General features: G+C 41.1%; 1 protein-coding gene across 1 annotated transcript in view; it reads right to left on the bottom strand.

Annotated features, from left to right (window-relative positions):
• TEKT1 (tektin 1) overlaps positions 1-13,478 on the bottom strand; it is a 29,780-nt gene extending 16,302 nt beyond the window's left edge. Inside the window, exons 1-3 of the mRNA XM_032138571.2 lie at positions 13,398-13,478; positions 11,751-11,957; positions 1,061-1,226 (exon numbers count right to left, since the gene is read on the bottom strand). Of these exons, the coding sequence (XP_031994462.1) occupies positions 1,061-1,226; positions 11,751-11,940 (356 nt within the window). The 5' untranslated portion in view covers positions 11,941-11,957; positions 13,398-13,478. The remainder of the gene's footprint in view (positions 1-1,060; positions 1,227-11,750; positions 11,958-13,397) is intronic.
• Between the last annotated feature and the right edge of the window lie 3,646 nt (positions 13,479-17,124).

Genomic DNA, 17,124 nt, shown 5'->3' on the forward strand with positions numbered 1-17,124 from the left:
ACCCAGAGAGGTCACTGGGGGCCCTATCATGAAGAACCTTGGTTTGCTAAGCTAAGAAGCTTAAAATTTATCTTGAAGCCATTAGGGTTTGAAGGATTCTAAGCATGGCGGTGACCAGGAAAAATTTGCATTTGGAGAAGTTCACTCAACAGCCAGTGTGGAGTGTGCACTAGATTATAGGGGACTATGCTAACAGCAAGAAGACCTGTCAGGGCACTCCAGCTAGGGCTGCGGCAGGACCCAGGTCTGGAAACCAGCATAACCCCAGAGTAGAAAGGATCGTTCTACTCACTGGATTTATAGGAGGGAAATAATAATCAAAAGCATGTTCCTATGGTGCTGTCTGGTTTACAAAGTGCTTCCGTGTGGCTCTGCGTGGGAGAGACAGACTGTCCCCTGGGAGCTGTAGTGTCTGTTCTCACCTTCTTCCTTGGCAACAGAACCCTTGGCTTTTTAGCTGAGCACCTGGCTGCCCAAAGTAAAACCAATCATTTCCCAGCTTCTGTTGGTGTGGCCATGTGATTAAGTTCTGTCAGTAGGATGCAAATAGAAATGATGAATGCCAGAACCCACTCGCTCCTACTTGCTGGAATGTAGACATAATGGCTGGAGCTCCAGCTGCCATCTTAAACCATGAGGTAACATTAAGAGTGAAAGCCATGTACAGTAGAACAAGAAGATAGACAAAGCCTGGAACCCTAAAACCGTGGCCCACCATTCCAACCCTGGACTGACTATCTCTAGGCTCTTTGAATGTAAGAGAGAAAGAAATCATTTTCTTTAAATTCAATGTTATTTTAGAGTTTTCTGCTACCCACAGCCAAACCTAGTCCTAACATATATTTGAGTTGAGTTAATCAAGAGCAGAGTTGAGGCATGAACCAAGTCCAGTGCCCCTTGCACTGCCCAGCACCAGGGGCATGCCAGGATAACTTCAGGCTCTAAAAGAACACCTGCTCAATTGCCGTGTTCTAATTCACCATCGCCCACAGCCAGCATTTACTACCCAGCATCTCATTTGTCACAACACGTGAATCATTTGATGGCCCTTCGCTCCTACCTGTATGCCAGGCACGTCTCAGTAATGTGCAAGGGCTCTTTCAATCTCTCCAGGGCTTTTTCCAATCTGATCTTATATATGAGTAGATCATTGATTACATTCACAAGCTGCTCAAGTTTGTCATCTAACTCCTTCTTCCAGAACCGGACTTCCTCGAGTCTCTGTTCTGAAGCACACAGGGAAGTTACACCAGGGTTAATCTACCCCAAGGTAGCCAACATTTGAATTAGAAACTTGAGGACTGTTGTAAAACTGCCTGTGATATGCTCTTTTCCTCTTAGCGCTGTGCTATTTGGGGCATCTTTTCATCTTTTTAAATGTTTATTTGCAGGAAGGAAGGAAGATGTATTTTCTTACAGTCCACATCAGATTCATCATTCTATACCCACTAGTTCTTTGGTGCCCACTGTTTTTAATAACTTTTAATTTTATCAAAGATATAAGTGTGTGTTGTTTGAAAAGTCAAATAGTATCACAAAGAATTAAAACTCTCTGACCTGTACCCACCCATGCCCACCTTCTGGGGCAGCCACTTTAAACATGCTTATCACTTTCTTCTGACATTTGCTTATACTGCTATTCACTCATTGTCAGTTTTGATATTATACATTAATTTCCTGTGATGAAAGATAATGATTTGCTCTTAACCAGCTCACACAGCATACTTCCGTCTCCCAATATGGTTGTATCACCATTTTGTTAAACAATAAATAAGTAAACTTATTGTTTATTTATATTTTGTAAATATATAAATGTTATTTACACCTGAGCCCTATCATACACTGTAATAAATTTCTTTTCTTGTAAAATTTTCTGTCTCGGGAGGAGTTAAAATGGCATTTTTGCTTCACTTTCTTTTTTAAATGATAATTAAAGGCAGATTTATTAGGCACTATCAGTAAAAAATGACTGATTATACTAGGAAAACTATATATTATATATATATTTAATTGATAATGAGTAGTTCAGCATTTGAATCTTAAAGTCATAATGTGCTGGTTGTATTGTAGTGTCAGTTTCCACTTCCGTAAACTGACTCTGTTTTTTAAAAAAAAAAGTTATTGTATATATTTGAGGTTTGCAACATGACATTATGAGATAGTAAAATGGGTAGCATAGTGATTGCTTCACTGTCTTTATATTATTAATTTTTTCTCAATATGCCCTCAATATATTCCAACCCATCAAGTAAGCTATCAGTTTTCTTTCTTCCTTGGAGATGTCTCTCCTAGAGCACCTTCTCCTCCTGCTGGATGAGTTGCTCTCTAGTTTGCTGTGTAGCTGTCATTCTATGACTTTGCTTCCGGGAATCCCCTTCATTCTTCTCATGTTGCTGTCCCATTTCCTGGATTGTATTTCTTCCTCTTCCTTGATTTACTCTTTCAGTATGCTGAAGCATATCCTTCAGTAACTTCCTAAGAAATGGATGCATGTGAGTTTTTGAAAACCTGCAAGTCTGCAAATGTCTTTATTCTACCCTCACCATTTCATTCTATTTGGCTGTGCCCTGAGTTACAGTTTGTAACTCTTTTTTATTTAGAACTGTGATTGTGTCCCTCCATTTCCTTCTAATTTCTGGAGTTTCTGTTGAGAAGTGTGATGACATTCTGATTCCTGATTCTTTGTATATGACCTGTTTTTTTCCACTCTGAAAAATTTTAGTAATCTATTTTCCTAGTGTCCTGAAATTTCACACTGGTGTCAAACTTATTTAACTGTCATGCCACATGCCAGATATACCCTTTGATATGGTTTGGCTCTGTGTCTCCACCCAAATCTCATCTCCAGCTCTAATCCCCACCTGTTGAGGGAGGGACTTGGTGGGAGGTAATTGGATCATTGAGGCAATTTCCCCCAATTTCACTCACTCCTGAGAGTGAGTGAGCTCTCTTGAGATCCGATAGTTTTATAAGGGTCTCTTCTGCCTTCACTTTCTCTTCTCTCTCCTGCCACCATATGAAGAAGGTCCTTGTTTTCTCTTCGCCTTCCACCATGATTGTAAGTTTCCTGAGGTCTCCCTAGCCATGTGGAACTGTGGGTTCAGAAGAAGACAGAAAGTTTTGGGAAAGTTTGGAACTTCCCAGAGACTTCTTGAATGGTTTTGATCAAAATGTTGACAGTGATATGGACAATGAAGTCCTGCTGAGGTAGTCTCAGATGGAGATAAGGAACTTATTGGGAACTGGAGCAAAGTTCACTCTTCTTATGCTTTAGCAAAGAGACTGGCAGCATTTTGCCCCTGCCCTAGAGATCTGTGGAACTTTGAATTTGAGAGAGATGATCTGAAATTGGAACTTATGTTTAAAAGGGAAGCAGAGCATAAAGGTTTAAATAATTTGCAGCCTGATCATGTGGTAGAAAAGAAAAACCCATTTTGGCGGGAGGAATTCAAGCCAGCTACAGAAATTTGCATAAGAAACAGGAAGCCGAATGCTAATTGCCAAGACAATGGGGAAAACGTCTCCAAGGCATGTCAGAGATCTCCACAGCAGCCCGTCTCATCACAGGCCCAGAGGCCTAGGAGAAAGAAATGCTTCCTGGGCCAGGCCTAGGGCCCTGCTTCCTCATCTTCTTCTTTTTAGAGACAGGATCTCACTCTGTCACCCAGGCTGGAGTGCAGTGGCACAATCATAGCTCACTGTAACTTTGAACTCCTGGGCTCAGGAGATCCCCCCACCTCAGCCTCCTGGGTAGCTGAGACTACAGGTACACACCACCACACCCACCTAATTTTCTTATTTTTGTAGAGGCAAGGGTCTCTCTATGTTGCCAAGGCTGGTCTCAAACTCCTGGTCTCAATTGATCTTCCCATTTTGGCTTCCCAAACTGCTGGGATTCCAGGTGTGAGCCACCATATCTTCTCCATTTTCTCTATGCTCTTTCTGAAACTCCTATTAGTTATTGAGACTCCCAGATTGATCCTCTAATTTCCTTGTCTTTTCTTTGCTGTTATTTATTTTGTTGTCCTTTTTTCCCACTTTCTGGAGATTCTCAACACTTCTTTTGATTTTTAAAATTTTTCTGCTCTTATATTCTTAATTTCTAAGAATGCTTGTTCTCCAAATGTTCTCTTTTTTAAAGACTCCTCTGCATGTTCCAAGGATGCAGTCTCTTCTCTAAATTCTTGATGGATTTGATAGTGTATTTCTTCTTTTTCTCTATGCACTATCTGTCTCCTGAGTTTCTGTGTCTTTGATTATTTGTTTTGGTGTCTGCCATGTTAGTGGCTCTCCTCAATTATTTGGTGATCATCTGATTTAGACTGAGATGCTAAAGTGCTACCTGGAAATGCTGTTTACAGGGACAGTGCTTGTCAACCAGAATGCTTTATTGTACAGAGTGATCAGGTGAGACCCTGGCATCTCACAGGAGAATCCTCAAATGTTAATATTTATAGATCTTTCCTTTTGGGGCCAGTTACTTTCTACTTTCTCCACAGAAAAATCCTCCAGTCTCCTGTCTGAGGGTAGAAGCCTGGCTACCAGTGTCCTAGGAACCAGCTGGAGGAATTACTATGTAGACATAGGAATGAATGAATCACTAAGTAGACATTCATTGAACCCTTTAACTTTTAACCTTCTGCTGGGGTGAGGGAGAGCCAGAATGAAGAGGAAGCTCTTTATAAAGACTTTCAACCAATCTTGTTTCTGGTTCTATCCTGACCCTCCAGCTTCAGAAGTAACTGGATGCATCCAGTTTCAAGCATTACAAGATGTCTGCAGCATGAATCAACTGGCTTCTTATTGTTCTCTACCCACCCTGATTTTCTGCAGTCCCTAGGTCTGTTACAGGCTGACATTTGCTTTCTAAAATCTTGATTTCATTATTTGTCTACTGTTGCTTCCTCTCAAACTCTGTGTGTGTGTGTGTGTGTGTGTGTGCGCGCGCACATGCGCTTGCATGTGTATGTGTCTCAATCTCTCTCATGCTTGGGGCATAGCTTATTATTTATTTTGTTAGCTTTACTGTTATTAATTCTTTACTGCTATTTTGTTGGAACTCTAAAAGGAAGAGAAGACACTGCATGTGCTTAATCCACCATATAGATGGGCATCTTCCCATTGACACCTTGTAACTGATTTTCACCTCTACTGTGTACCCTCCACTATCCTACTGGACATCTCTTATCTCAGAGTTCACCAATAATCTTCCAGTTACCAGTCCATATTTATTTTGGCTCAGCTCTCAGCCTCTTTGACATTTAGACAACCACTGATACAATAGAAGACTTCCTCGCCTGTGAAACCTCATCTTTTTTTTTTTTTTTTTTTTTTTGAGACAGTGTCTCACTCTTTCGCCCAGGCCGGACTGCAGTGGCATTATCTCAGCTCACTGCAAGCTCCACGTCCCAGGTTCACGCCATTCTCCTGCCTCAGCCTCCCAAGTAGCTGGGACTACAGGCGCCCACCACCATGCCTAGCTAATTTTTTGTATTTTTAGTAGAGACGAGGTCTCACCACGTTAGCCAGGATGGTCTCGATCTCCTGATCTCGTGATCCGCCCGCATCGGCCTCCCAAAGTGCTGGGATTACAGGCGTGAGCCACCGCGCCCGGCCGAAACCTCATCTTTTGGCTTTCATAACCTTGGTCTCATCTTTATATTCTTCCACCTGAACTTATGTTCCTCAGCTCTTCTCTTGGTCCTCTTCAACTCATGTGCCCTTTTCTTCTCTTTTGATATATTCTTTGGGTAGTCTAATCTACCCTTATGGCTCCCCTCACCCATCTTTATGTGATTACCTCCAGATTTCTAGCGTTACCTCTTAAATTCTAACAGGCTACCCAATGAACTGAACATTCCAAAATCAAGGTCTTCCTCAGACTTGACCCTGCTTCATCTCCCTCTCATCTTCATCATGCTGCTCTTCCTCACGTACTCTATACATCAACTTGGACCTCTCTACTCATTCCCCATAAATGTCACACTCATCCTGCCTTTATTATTTTGTCCAAGCTATCTCCTTGACTTTTGTTGTTAAAATTCATTCATAAATCCGACATACATATTATCAAGCATGTTTTCTCTCCATCTTTACTGCCATTGCCTTCATCTAGGCCAGCAACTTACAATAATTTAAGTTACTTGTCTTTTTACTTGTGTTGTGTCTCTTTTACATAGTAGAATGTATCAGTCTTTTTCAATTTTATACTCCTAAGCATTTAGCACAGGGTCAGACCTATTTGAAGGATGAATGAATTAATGAATGAATGAGCTCTAGTCCCATTAACCAGGATAGGGAACTACAGAAGCAGAAGCAAGTTTTGAAGGACAATGATGAGTTCATCTTGGGATATACTTATTTTGAGGTGCCTGAAGGAATCTAGATGGCAATATATAGCAAGTAGTTCTCTATTTCCCCAAAAAGTTCTCATGAGAAATTAGAGCTGAAGATTTCTATTTGCAAACCAATAACACAAAGAAAATAGTGATAAAATTTCTAATGAGATCATCAAGAGAGATTGCATAGAGGGAAGAGAAGAAAAAGCTAAGAAGACCAAGAACAAAACACTAAAGAATACCAATAGGAAATGAATGGGGAAAGCAGCATCAACAATAGAGAAGAGGAAGAAATGGCCAGAGAGAAAGGAAATGAATCAGGAAAAATTTGTGTCATAGAATTCTAAAAGTAACTGGACACATCCAGTTTTGAGCATCCAGTATTATAGAGAGATCAAGTTGGATGAAGACTAAGTGATCATTAGATTGGAAAATTGAGTAGTCATTTGATGTGACCATTTGGAAGTGATTTGCCCTCTCCTCCAATCTGACGGTGCCTTATTGGTGCCTCTTATGGGATGAAGCACACCGTATCCTGGGTATCCTGTACTGGACTCATCTCTACTTTCAGACTGCAAGCTCCCCAAGGGCAAGCACCAGTCTAGTGTGTCTATATCATCAGCACCAGCACAGGTACTTGCAAGTTATTTTTAACTTTTTATTGAAATACCAAAAACCTATAGAAGAGTACACATATCGTAAAATCATAAAATTCAATGTATTTTCATAGTGAACCCACACATATAAGACCCAACTCAAGAAACAGAATATAACAGAATATAACTGGCATCCTAGGAGGTCTCTCATGACCCCTTCCAGTTCCTATCATTCCACACACCAAGGTATAGATTAATTTTTCATTTTATTTGGTTTGTTTTACTTTACATAAATAGAATAATATGGCATGTACTCATCTGTGTGTCACTTATTTCACTCAACATCTTACTAAGTTTGTAAGATTCATGGGTAGTGTTGTATATAGCTGTAGGCCACTCATTCTCTTTGCTGTGAGGTATAGCATATTTATCCATCCTACTGTTGATGCGCATGTGGATAATTTCCAGTTTGGGGCCATTACAAATGGCACTCCTTTGGCCATTGCAGCATATAGCTTTGGTAAACATATATTTCTGTATGATAAAACTCTAAAGGTAGAATAACCAGGTGAAAAGTGTGCATGTCTTCAACTGTAGTCAATACTGCCAAAGCTTTCCAAAGTGATTATAGCAATTTATATTTCCACCAGCAGAATATGACAGTACCAGTTGCTCCACATCCTCTTTCCTCTCCTTTCTTCTTCTTCTCTTCCTTCTTTTTAATTGTAGCCATTCCATGGCTGTATAATGGCATCTCAACTTGATTTTAATTTGTATGTCCCTGATGACTCATAAAATTAGAGCACCTCTTCACATGTTCATCGGCTGTTTGAATGTCCTCGCTTGTAAGGTGTCTGTCAAGATTTGTCCATTTGTTTATTGAGTTATCTGCCTTTTTCTTTTGTATTCTTAAAAGTTCTTTATATATTTTGGATATGGATTTGTCAGATATATATATTGCAAATATCTTCTACTCTTTAAATTGCTGTTCAGCCTTTTGATGAGGTATTTTCGTTAAACAAAACTTCTTCATTTTAATATAGTCTAATTTATTGTTTTTCTTTTCTATGAATGGTTCTTTTCAGGCCTGCTTAAGAATAAGAAATCTTTGCCTTCTCCAAGTCATAAAGATCATAAATATATTCTCCCCTAAGTGTCATTGTTTCACCTTTCCCATTTAGATATGCACTCCACTTAGATTTGCAGATAGATGATGATGATAGATAGATAGATAGATAGATAGATAGATAGATAGATAGATAGATAGATAGATAATACGAGGTAGGGGTTGGGATTTTTTTTTTTTTTTTTTTTTTTTTTTTGCGATGAAGTCTCACTCTGTCGCCCAGGCTGGAGTGCAGTGGCACTATCTCGGCTCACTGCAAGCTCTGCCTCCTGGGTTCACGCCATTCTCCCGCCTCAGCCTCCCAAGTAGCTGGGACTACAGGCCCCCGCCACCACACCTGGCTAATTTTTAGTATTTTTAGTAGAGATGGAGTTTCATCATGTTAGCCAGGATGGTCTCGATCTCCTGACCTCGTGATCTGCCCCCCTTGGCCTCCCAAAGTGCTGGGATTACAGGCATGAGCCACCATGCCTGGCCGGGATATCATTTTTTTATATGAATATCCAATTGGCCAATTCATTGAAAAGGCTCTCCTTTTCCCATTACACTGTAGTGTTGCTTTTGTCATACTCAGATGAATGAATGTATGTGGGTTTGTTTCTGGACTCTGTCATGTTTCATTGGTCAACAGGTCTATCCTCACTTATACTTTGCTGTCTCAATTACCATAGCTTTGTCACAGCTCTCAGTACCTGTTGTAGAAGTCTTCCAACTGTGTTCTTCTTTAAGATGGTTGTGCCTTTTTCTTTTTTTTTTTTTTTTTTGAGATGGAGTCTCGCTCTCGTCGCCCAGGCTGGAGTGCAGTGGCGCAATGTCGGCTCACTGCAACCTCCGCCTCCCAGGTTCAAGCGATTCTCCTGCCTCAGCTTCCTGAGTAGCTGGGATTACAGGCACCCACCACCACGCCCAGCTAAGTTTTTTGTACTTTTAGTAGAGACAGGGTTTTGCCATGTTGGCCAGGCTGGTCTCGAACTCCTGACCTCAGGTGATCCACCTGCCTCGGCCTCCCAAAGTGCTGGGAGCCAGGCATGAGCCACCGCACCCAGCCTCATGCCTATTCTTGACGCTTTGCATTTCCATATGAATTTTAGAAGCAGTTTGCCAATTTTACCGTAAAACCTGCTGAGATTTTCATTGGCATTGTATTGAATCTATAGATTAATTTTTGAAGGGAATCAACTTTTTAAATACTAGGTTTTCCAATCCATTAACTCATAAATCCCTGCATTTACTAAGAATTTCTTTAATTTCTTGCAAAAATGATTTTTCAGTGCAAAACACTTGCACATCTTTTGCTAGATTTATTCCTATGTATTTGATGTTTTTAATGCCTAATGGCTAATTTTTAAAATGATTCTATCAATCAATGAGGGTTCACTTTTTTCCCGTATCTACTGAAACACAGTATTGTGAAAATGAATAATCCCTTCTCTTTTTTTTTTTTTTTTTTTGAGACAGAGTCTTGCTGTCACCCAGGCTGGAGTGCAGTGGCATGATCTCAGCTCGCTGCAACCTCCACCTCCTGGGTTCAAGCGATTCTCCTGCCTTAGCCTCCTGAGTAACTGGTACTACAGATGCGTGCCACCATGCCCCACTAATTTTTTGTATTTTCAGTAGAGACAGCGTTTCACCGTGTTAGCCAGGATGGTCTCAATCTCCTGACCTCGTGATCCGCCCACCTTGTCCTCCCAAAGTGCTGGAATCACAGGCGTGAGCCACCATGCCCAGGCGCCTTCTCATTTTTAACACCTACCTATTTGTACCATTATTTAGAACAGGCCTATCTACAGGGTGGTATCAATGTTAAGGGTCAACCTATTAGGAGAGCCTAACATCTAACATTGCTGACCTGAATGAAGGTTTCATTTATTGGAAATTAGAAAACTACAGTCCTCAGACCAGGTTTGATCCATAAATGTGTTTGTCGAGCTGGCCCAGTGTTATAAATAAATTAAGTCAGTTACCAACATTTAAAACGTGAATAAATTCCAGCTTTCCAGATTTTCTTGAAAAAATCGGACAGTCAGGCAACACTGGGCCCATGTTCTTTCTTGGAAGCGATGGGTTGAAATCGAGTAGCAGCTTCCTCCTTAGATGGGGCACATGTTCTCCCGGTCCCCACAGTCCATACTAAACCCTAATGCCTTACATTCAACCCCTATGCTACCTGCTTGGTCCCTATAGATAGTTTAGTTGGTGACCTCTGGTTAATCCCTTTTTGGCATTTAGCAGATGTTGGTTGTTTGTTTTGTTTTATGATGTTTATTTTTGTTTTGATTATTTAAGGACACTATCTTTTGATTTTAATGTGCTTTCCTGAGATCTTTGCTAAAGAATGCTACCTTTTAAATACTGTTTTAGGCCGGGTGCGGTGGCTCGCGCCTGTAATCCCAGGACTTTGGTAGGCTGAGGTGGGTGGACCACCTGAGGTCAGGAATTCAAGACCAGCCTGGCAAACATAGTGAAACCCCGTCTCTACCAAAAATACAGAAATTAGCCGAGTGTGATGGTGCACGCCTGTAATCCCAGCTACTCAGGAGGCTGAGGCAGGAGAAGCGCTTGAACCTGGAAGGCAGAGATTGCAGTGAGCTGAGATTGTGCCACTGTACTCTGGCCTGGGTGATGGAGTGAGACTCTGTCTCAAGAAATTTAAATAAATATAAATAAATACTGTTTTAAGTAAGGAATTGTCAAGAGAAAATGACTCTTCTTTTAAGACTCAAGTAAACGTTCTTCTCTAGAAAATCTTTTCCAATTTTTCATGTCTACTCCACCCCTGTCTTTGTTCCCCTACCCCAGCACCTATCTGGTTATACAACTGCCCCTTGGTATCCCTGGAGGATTTGTTCCAGAGTCCCTGGCAGGCACCAAAATCCATGGATGCTCAAGTCTTTTATACAAAATGGTGTAGTGTTGCATATAACCTATGCACATCCTCCCATATACTTTACTTTTCTTTCTTTTCTTTTCTTTCCTTTTCTTTTTTCATTCTTTTCTTTTCTTTCTCTCTTTCTTTCTTTCCTCCTTTTTCTTTTTTTTTTTAAGAAACAGGGTCTTGCTATATCACCCAAGGTGGTCTCTAACTCCTGGGCTCACAGGATCCTACTGCCTCAGCCCTCCACGTAGCTGGGACTACCAGCACATGCTACCACACCCAGCCAGTGTACTTTAAATCATCTCCAGATTACTTATAATATCTAATACAATGCAAATACTATGTAAATAGCTGTTGAACTATATTGCTTTTATTTGTATTCTTTAATTGTATTGTTATCTTTTATTGGTTTTTTTCCTAAGTATTTTGGACCTACAATTGGCTGAACCCGTGGATATGAAGGGCTGACTGTATTCTGATGATTAATTTTTGTATCTTTATCCTCCTCAAGCTAGAAGCCCCTAAAAAGCAGAGATTCTGATCATTCCCTGTGATATGCCTAGTGTGTAGTACATAGATGCTCAATAACTGTGGATCAAATCAACAAATAAATGAATGATGGGTGGCTGAAAATCAGGTTGGGTTACCTTGCGTCTGTCTTAGGGCAGTGAACTTAAACATAGAACCTGGAGAATACACATGATTTTCTCTAATATTCAAAAATAATATGTTGCCACACCTGAACATGACACTATAGCTAAACTCAACAGCCTCATCCTAGCATGTTCACGAATATGCCAAGCATGTTGTCTTACCTAGTTTCTTGTTCACATCGCTTTGAGATTTTCTTGTGGCCTTTTCAATTTCATCCACAAGCCTCTGGCTTTCTGCAACCAGGCGTTCCGATCGGGACCTTTGAGCGTCTGCTCTGTGGTACTGGTTCTTGTTAGCAATGTGCCACTCTGAGGGCAGGAACTTGGGCGGAGGTTGTAATAGTTTAGCCATCTGAGGTTTCCAAAGTCCTGATCAAAAGCAGACTCTTTTAGATTAAATGAAAGCAATTTGTCCTTTTTTATGGCAATTTTTATTCACGCGTGACATATATATGGAAAATTGCATAAATCATAATCTGTACACAAAATGAATCCGTCTGTGTAGCCGGCACCCAAACCGAGAATCAAGCATTACCAGCATCTCTAACTTCTTCCCAGTTACTCCACCTCAAGCCCCTCAGGGTAACCAGTATCCTGCCTTTTAACACTACAAATTTGTTTTGCTGTTTTTGAATTTAACATAAATGGAATAATACAGTGTGTATTATTCTGTCTCTGACTTCTTTAGCTCAACGTTATGTTTGTAAAATTCATCCATATTGTCTATATGATTGCAGTTTGTTCGTTCTCATTGCTGTGTAGGTGCCATTATATGAATAAAATCTAGCTTTCTTTTCTACTGTTTATGGATATTTGGGTTGTTTACACCCTAGGGCCATAATGAGAATGCTATTAATAGTCTCATACCTGTCTTTTGGGGAACACGTGTATGCATTTTTATAACTCATTAGAATTGTGGGCTCATGGAGTAATGTTCTGCCAAACACATGAGCCCAGACATGTTTTCTTTAAAAAAGAAGAAGAAAAAGAAGAAGGAAGAAGAAGAAGGAGAAGGAGGAGAAGGAGGAGAAGAAGAAGAAGAAGAAGAAGAAGAAGAAGAAGAAGAAGAAGAAGAAGAAGAAGAAGAAGAAGAAGAAGAAGAAGAAGAAGAAGAGAAGAAGAAGAAGAAGAAGAAGAAGAAGAAGAAGAAGAAGAAGAAGAGGAGGAAGAGGAGGAGGAGGAGGAGGAGGAAGAGGAGGAGGAGGAGGAGGAGGAAATGTAACATGTGTAAACTGACAACTGGGTATTGAACTTGTTCAACACATAAAAGAATCTAAAAACTTCCAGGACAAAGGAAAGGAGAGAACAGGAAGGGGAACAACACAGGGGAAGCCAGCTGGCAGAGGCTGTCGGCATTGGAAACGCTAAAATTACCCACTTCATCTTCATACAACTCTGATGGACCGTGAGAACTGCCTTCCTCAGACAGGGCTGAAATCTGCCCCCACTCCCATCTCTGCCCTAAAGTCCGAGCCCCTGCTCTTAGGGCCCTCTGGATCTCTGAAGCCTTCACATATATAAGGATGAAACTAGAGTCAGATCTTGACCAGGCTGAGAACCTCAGCCCACTCAGCCCCCTCAGACAACATGGAGTTTCTCCATTTCTTCCTAGCCCAGTCCCTTTTATGGCTTCTACCAAATTTATCTGAGTATGGAGCCCAGCATTTAACCCAAGACTCCTGGATAAGTCTGAGTAGCCCCCAGAGAGGTGGGGACCTAAATTAGGGCTCATCCCAACGGCATAAGGATTTGGTTAGGCGGGGAGGGTTGCAGGTAGGGGTCGGTGGGGTGGGCTCAAGGTTTACTTACCTCAGCGCCACACAGAACCACTACGCGAGCTCGGAATGGGAGCCTCCTTACCCAAACTGGAGCTTCCAGCTCCTGCAGAACAAAGAGGTAAACATCGCGGTCTCCATGACAACAAGTGACACGCGTTGCCAGGGCAACGAGGGCGGGTTCCGTCACTGAGCAGCCTGACCAAAGGCTTGGCGCAGGCGCAAATTCTGCGGACCCCAGAGCCAGAGACCCAGGAGTGTGGCGCGTGGGAAGGGTAGGGCCAGATGCTCCGGCCACCTCAACCTACCGCGAAGACGCGGGGCACCAAACAGAAGACAGCAGCCAAAGCCCCGAGCTGGGAGCCAGGAGACCTGCGTCTAGTCCGGGCCCTCCCGCGGGCGGGATCATCTCGGGTCGCGCTGTACCCCGGGTCTCGGACTCCCCGGCTATACAGAGGGGTTGGGCTGGGTGATGCCTCCAGGCCCTCGCAGCCGCAGGCGAAATTGATGGTTAAAAATCAGGAAGCCAAGTTGATTGTTTCTGTAAGCTACAGTGAGTTTCCTCCAGAGTTTGTATAGGTCTGTTACCACGACTGGCTTATTTCTGCGTGGAGCGCCCGACGGGGCACACTGTGAGGGCAGGTGTGAGTAGAACGCCTTCAGGCAAACACTCCAGAAGTCACTCTGCATCCACTAGGAGATGGAAAATGTGGGAGAAAAATTAAATCGGAGGGCATAGCTCCAGAAGATTTAATATTTATCAAGTAGGACTTCCAGAAGGAAAGAAAAAAAGAGAGAGAATGGCAAAACAATTGTGAAAGTGAGAGAGAGAGAACTTGAGCCGAAGACTCAAGTCTTTGGATTAACGACCCACCTGAAATTAACACACACTCGCCCACTCCTTACATATAGTCCACCCTGTGGATAATACATATAATCCATAGAGTGATTAGCTGCAGGATCCCCCTCAGATACTGAAATCTGCAGATTCTCAAGTCTCTTATATAAAGTGGTGTAGTATTTGTATATAACCTATGCACATCCCTAGATAGGCATACTTTACATCATCTCTAGATTGCTAAAATACCTAATACAATGCCTAATACCATAGCTAATATAGTGCCTAATACAGTGCCTAATACAATACATAATACAACGCCTAATACCTAATATAATACCTAATACAATGCCTAATACAATGTCTAATAGAATACCTAATACAATGCCTAACAATGCCTACTCATCACTTCATTCACATGGATTCAACATAGCACTCAGGGCGCAACAAATTCAAGTTTTGCTTTTTGGAACTTTGTGGAATTTTTTTCCTGAATATTTTTTATTTGTGGGTCATCGCATCCAAGGATGTAGAATCCACGGATATGAAGGGTGAACTTTATACCTATTCTGGTGGAATTTCTTAATTCAAAGAATAAGGAGCTAAAGAAAGAATAGGAATCAAGCGTTTCATCTCTAACACACATGTCTAGAAATGATGGTTGCTAGAAATGATGCTAGAATAATGCCTTCAAAATTCTATAGAAAATTATTTCAAATCTGGGATTCTACAACCAGTCAAAGCGTTTCATGTATGAGAGCAAAATAAAAGACTTCTTTGGACACGCCAGTACTCAAAATGGTGAGCGTACATTCTTTATGGAAAAAAATGATAGAGCAAAAGTGAAAAATCCAGAAAGAAGAAGATATTGGACATAAGACATAGTGGAACCAACCCAGCTGTGTGATGAAAAGAAGGCTCAGTGTAATAGCTATAGAACTAAAAAGCAATCAGTCCAAATTACAACTGAAAGTCAAAAGAAGTTTTGAACAATATCTTTAAGAAGAGTTATACAAACTATGATTCATAACCCAGAAGTATAACCACATGGTGAGTTGAAATTATGTCTCTTCTGATCAATAAAAAGTAGATAAATGATGACAGGCTCCGTGATGCATGCCTGAGGTGCCGTCACTTGGAATGCCTGGGAGGGATGGCTTGAGCTCAGGAGTTTGAGACCGCAGTGAGCTATAATCACACCATTGCACTCCAACCTGGGTGACACAGACCCCTGTCTATTAAAATATTTTTTAATTTTTATAAGTTAAAAATAGACAAATACAAATTCTGAGAAAAGTTAAAAGCTGCACAAGGGCTGGGCATGGTGGCTCACACCTGTAATCTTGGCACTTTGGGAGGCCAAGGCGGGAGGATTGCTTGAGCTCAGAAGTTCAAGACCAGGTTGGGCAACATGGTGAGACCCTGTCTCTAAAAAAATAAAAATAAATAAAAAACCTACAGAAGAAAGTTATAAGTACGAAGAAAATTAAATTTTGATGTCATTTTCAGAGTAGTATATGAAATACAATAGATGGTGCCAAATGTCACCACCCCCTTCATGATCATCCCAGCTGAACTCATTCATTCTCTGAACTCATTCATTGATTTGTTCAACAAAGATTTGTTGACCACTCTCTGAACTCGTTCTCTGAATTCACTCATTCATTAATTTGTCCACATACCTATTGAACATCTATGAAGTATCAAGACCTGTGCTAGACACTAAGGACAGATGAAGATAAAACACAGTCTCTGCCTTCTGTGGAGATTACAGATGCACAGCTATTGACACAGCAATTCAATTCCACACCTAGGGATTTATCCTACAGATACATCTGCACATGTGCAAAATGATGTAACTGTGTGTAAAAAGTTATTCATTGCAAAATTGTTCTTAATAGAAAAAAATTTAAATATCCCAAATGTCCACCAAGAGGAGACTGATTAAATAAATTATGAAACAGTCATACAGTATTTTTTACTGCAAAATATATAATTGGAAATCTTTTTTACATCTCTTTGTTATGGAGTGACCAACAAGATATATTAAATGAAAAAAGCAAGGTTCAGAGGAATTATATATATAGTATTTTACCATTGTTATGATAGAAAATGGTAAAATGTAATTGTTTGTGTATCCATAGAATTTCTCCAGACAGATACATAAGAAACTGGTAACACTGGTTGCCTCTGGAAGGAGAACTGGATGGCTGGGGTGTGGAGGGGAAAGGAGGCTTCACTGAATAATCTTTTGCCTTTTGAGAGTTGTACAATATCTTATCTCTTTTAAAAGAATATAAAAATGCAGAAACTCTTTATAATAAATGATTTCAGTAAATGAATGACACAAATAGGGCAGCCGATAGAAGAGCAGGAGGTGTGAAAGCATTGAGAAAGAGCTAACTAGTTATTTTGAAACCAGAAGAATTTGGAGGGAGATGAACAGAGGCGGTACGTCTAGGAGACGACACACTTAGCCAGGGGCCTGAAGACTGGCTTCCAGCCTGGATCTCACCACGGACGAGCCTCAGGTTTCCCATCCTCGATAAATCTGTCATGCTATCCTGAGTATTTTATGGATGCAAAAGTGCTACCCAAACATCAGATCTTATTCACTTCTTGTTTAACTTTCATACAGTGGCCACTGTGACCCTTGACCTCTGTTTTGGTAGCATGGCCAGCGGTATTGGGATCTGTGTCAACTTCCCCACTGAACTGCACCTGGATGAGGGGGGAAAAAACTTCCTTCATATAAGGGTATTGGTAAGATGTGAATTGTTTTCCATCTTCGGTTTCACTGTGGAACAGTGAGTTCATTAATAAGAAACCACCAGCCTTTTATGCTCGCTATTCCTTATAATAAGTATCAATATCACAGGCCATTGTGTGAAGCTGGGCATTCAAGATCCCAGGGTCCTGGGTC

This window comes from Hylobates moloch, unplaced genomic scaffold (genome assembly GCF_009828535.3).
Source record: "Hylobates moloch isolate HMO894 unplaced genomic scaffold, HMol_V3 SCAFFOLD_19, whole genome shotgun sequence".
NCBI lineage: Eukaryota > Metazoa > Chordata > Mammalia > Primates > Hylobatidae > Hylobates > Hylobates moloch.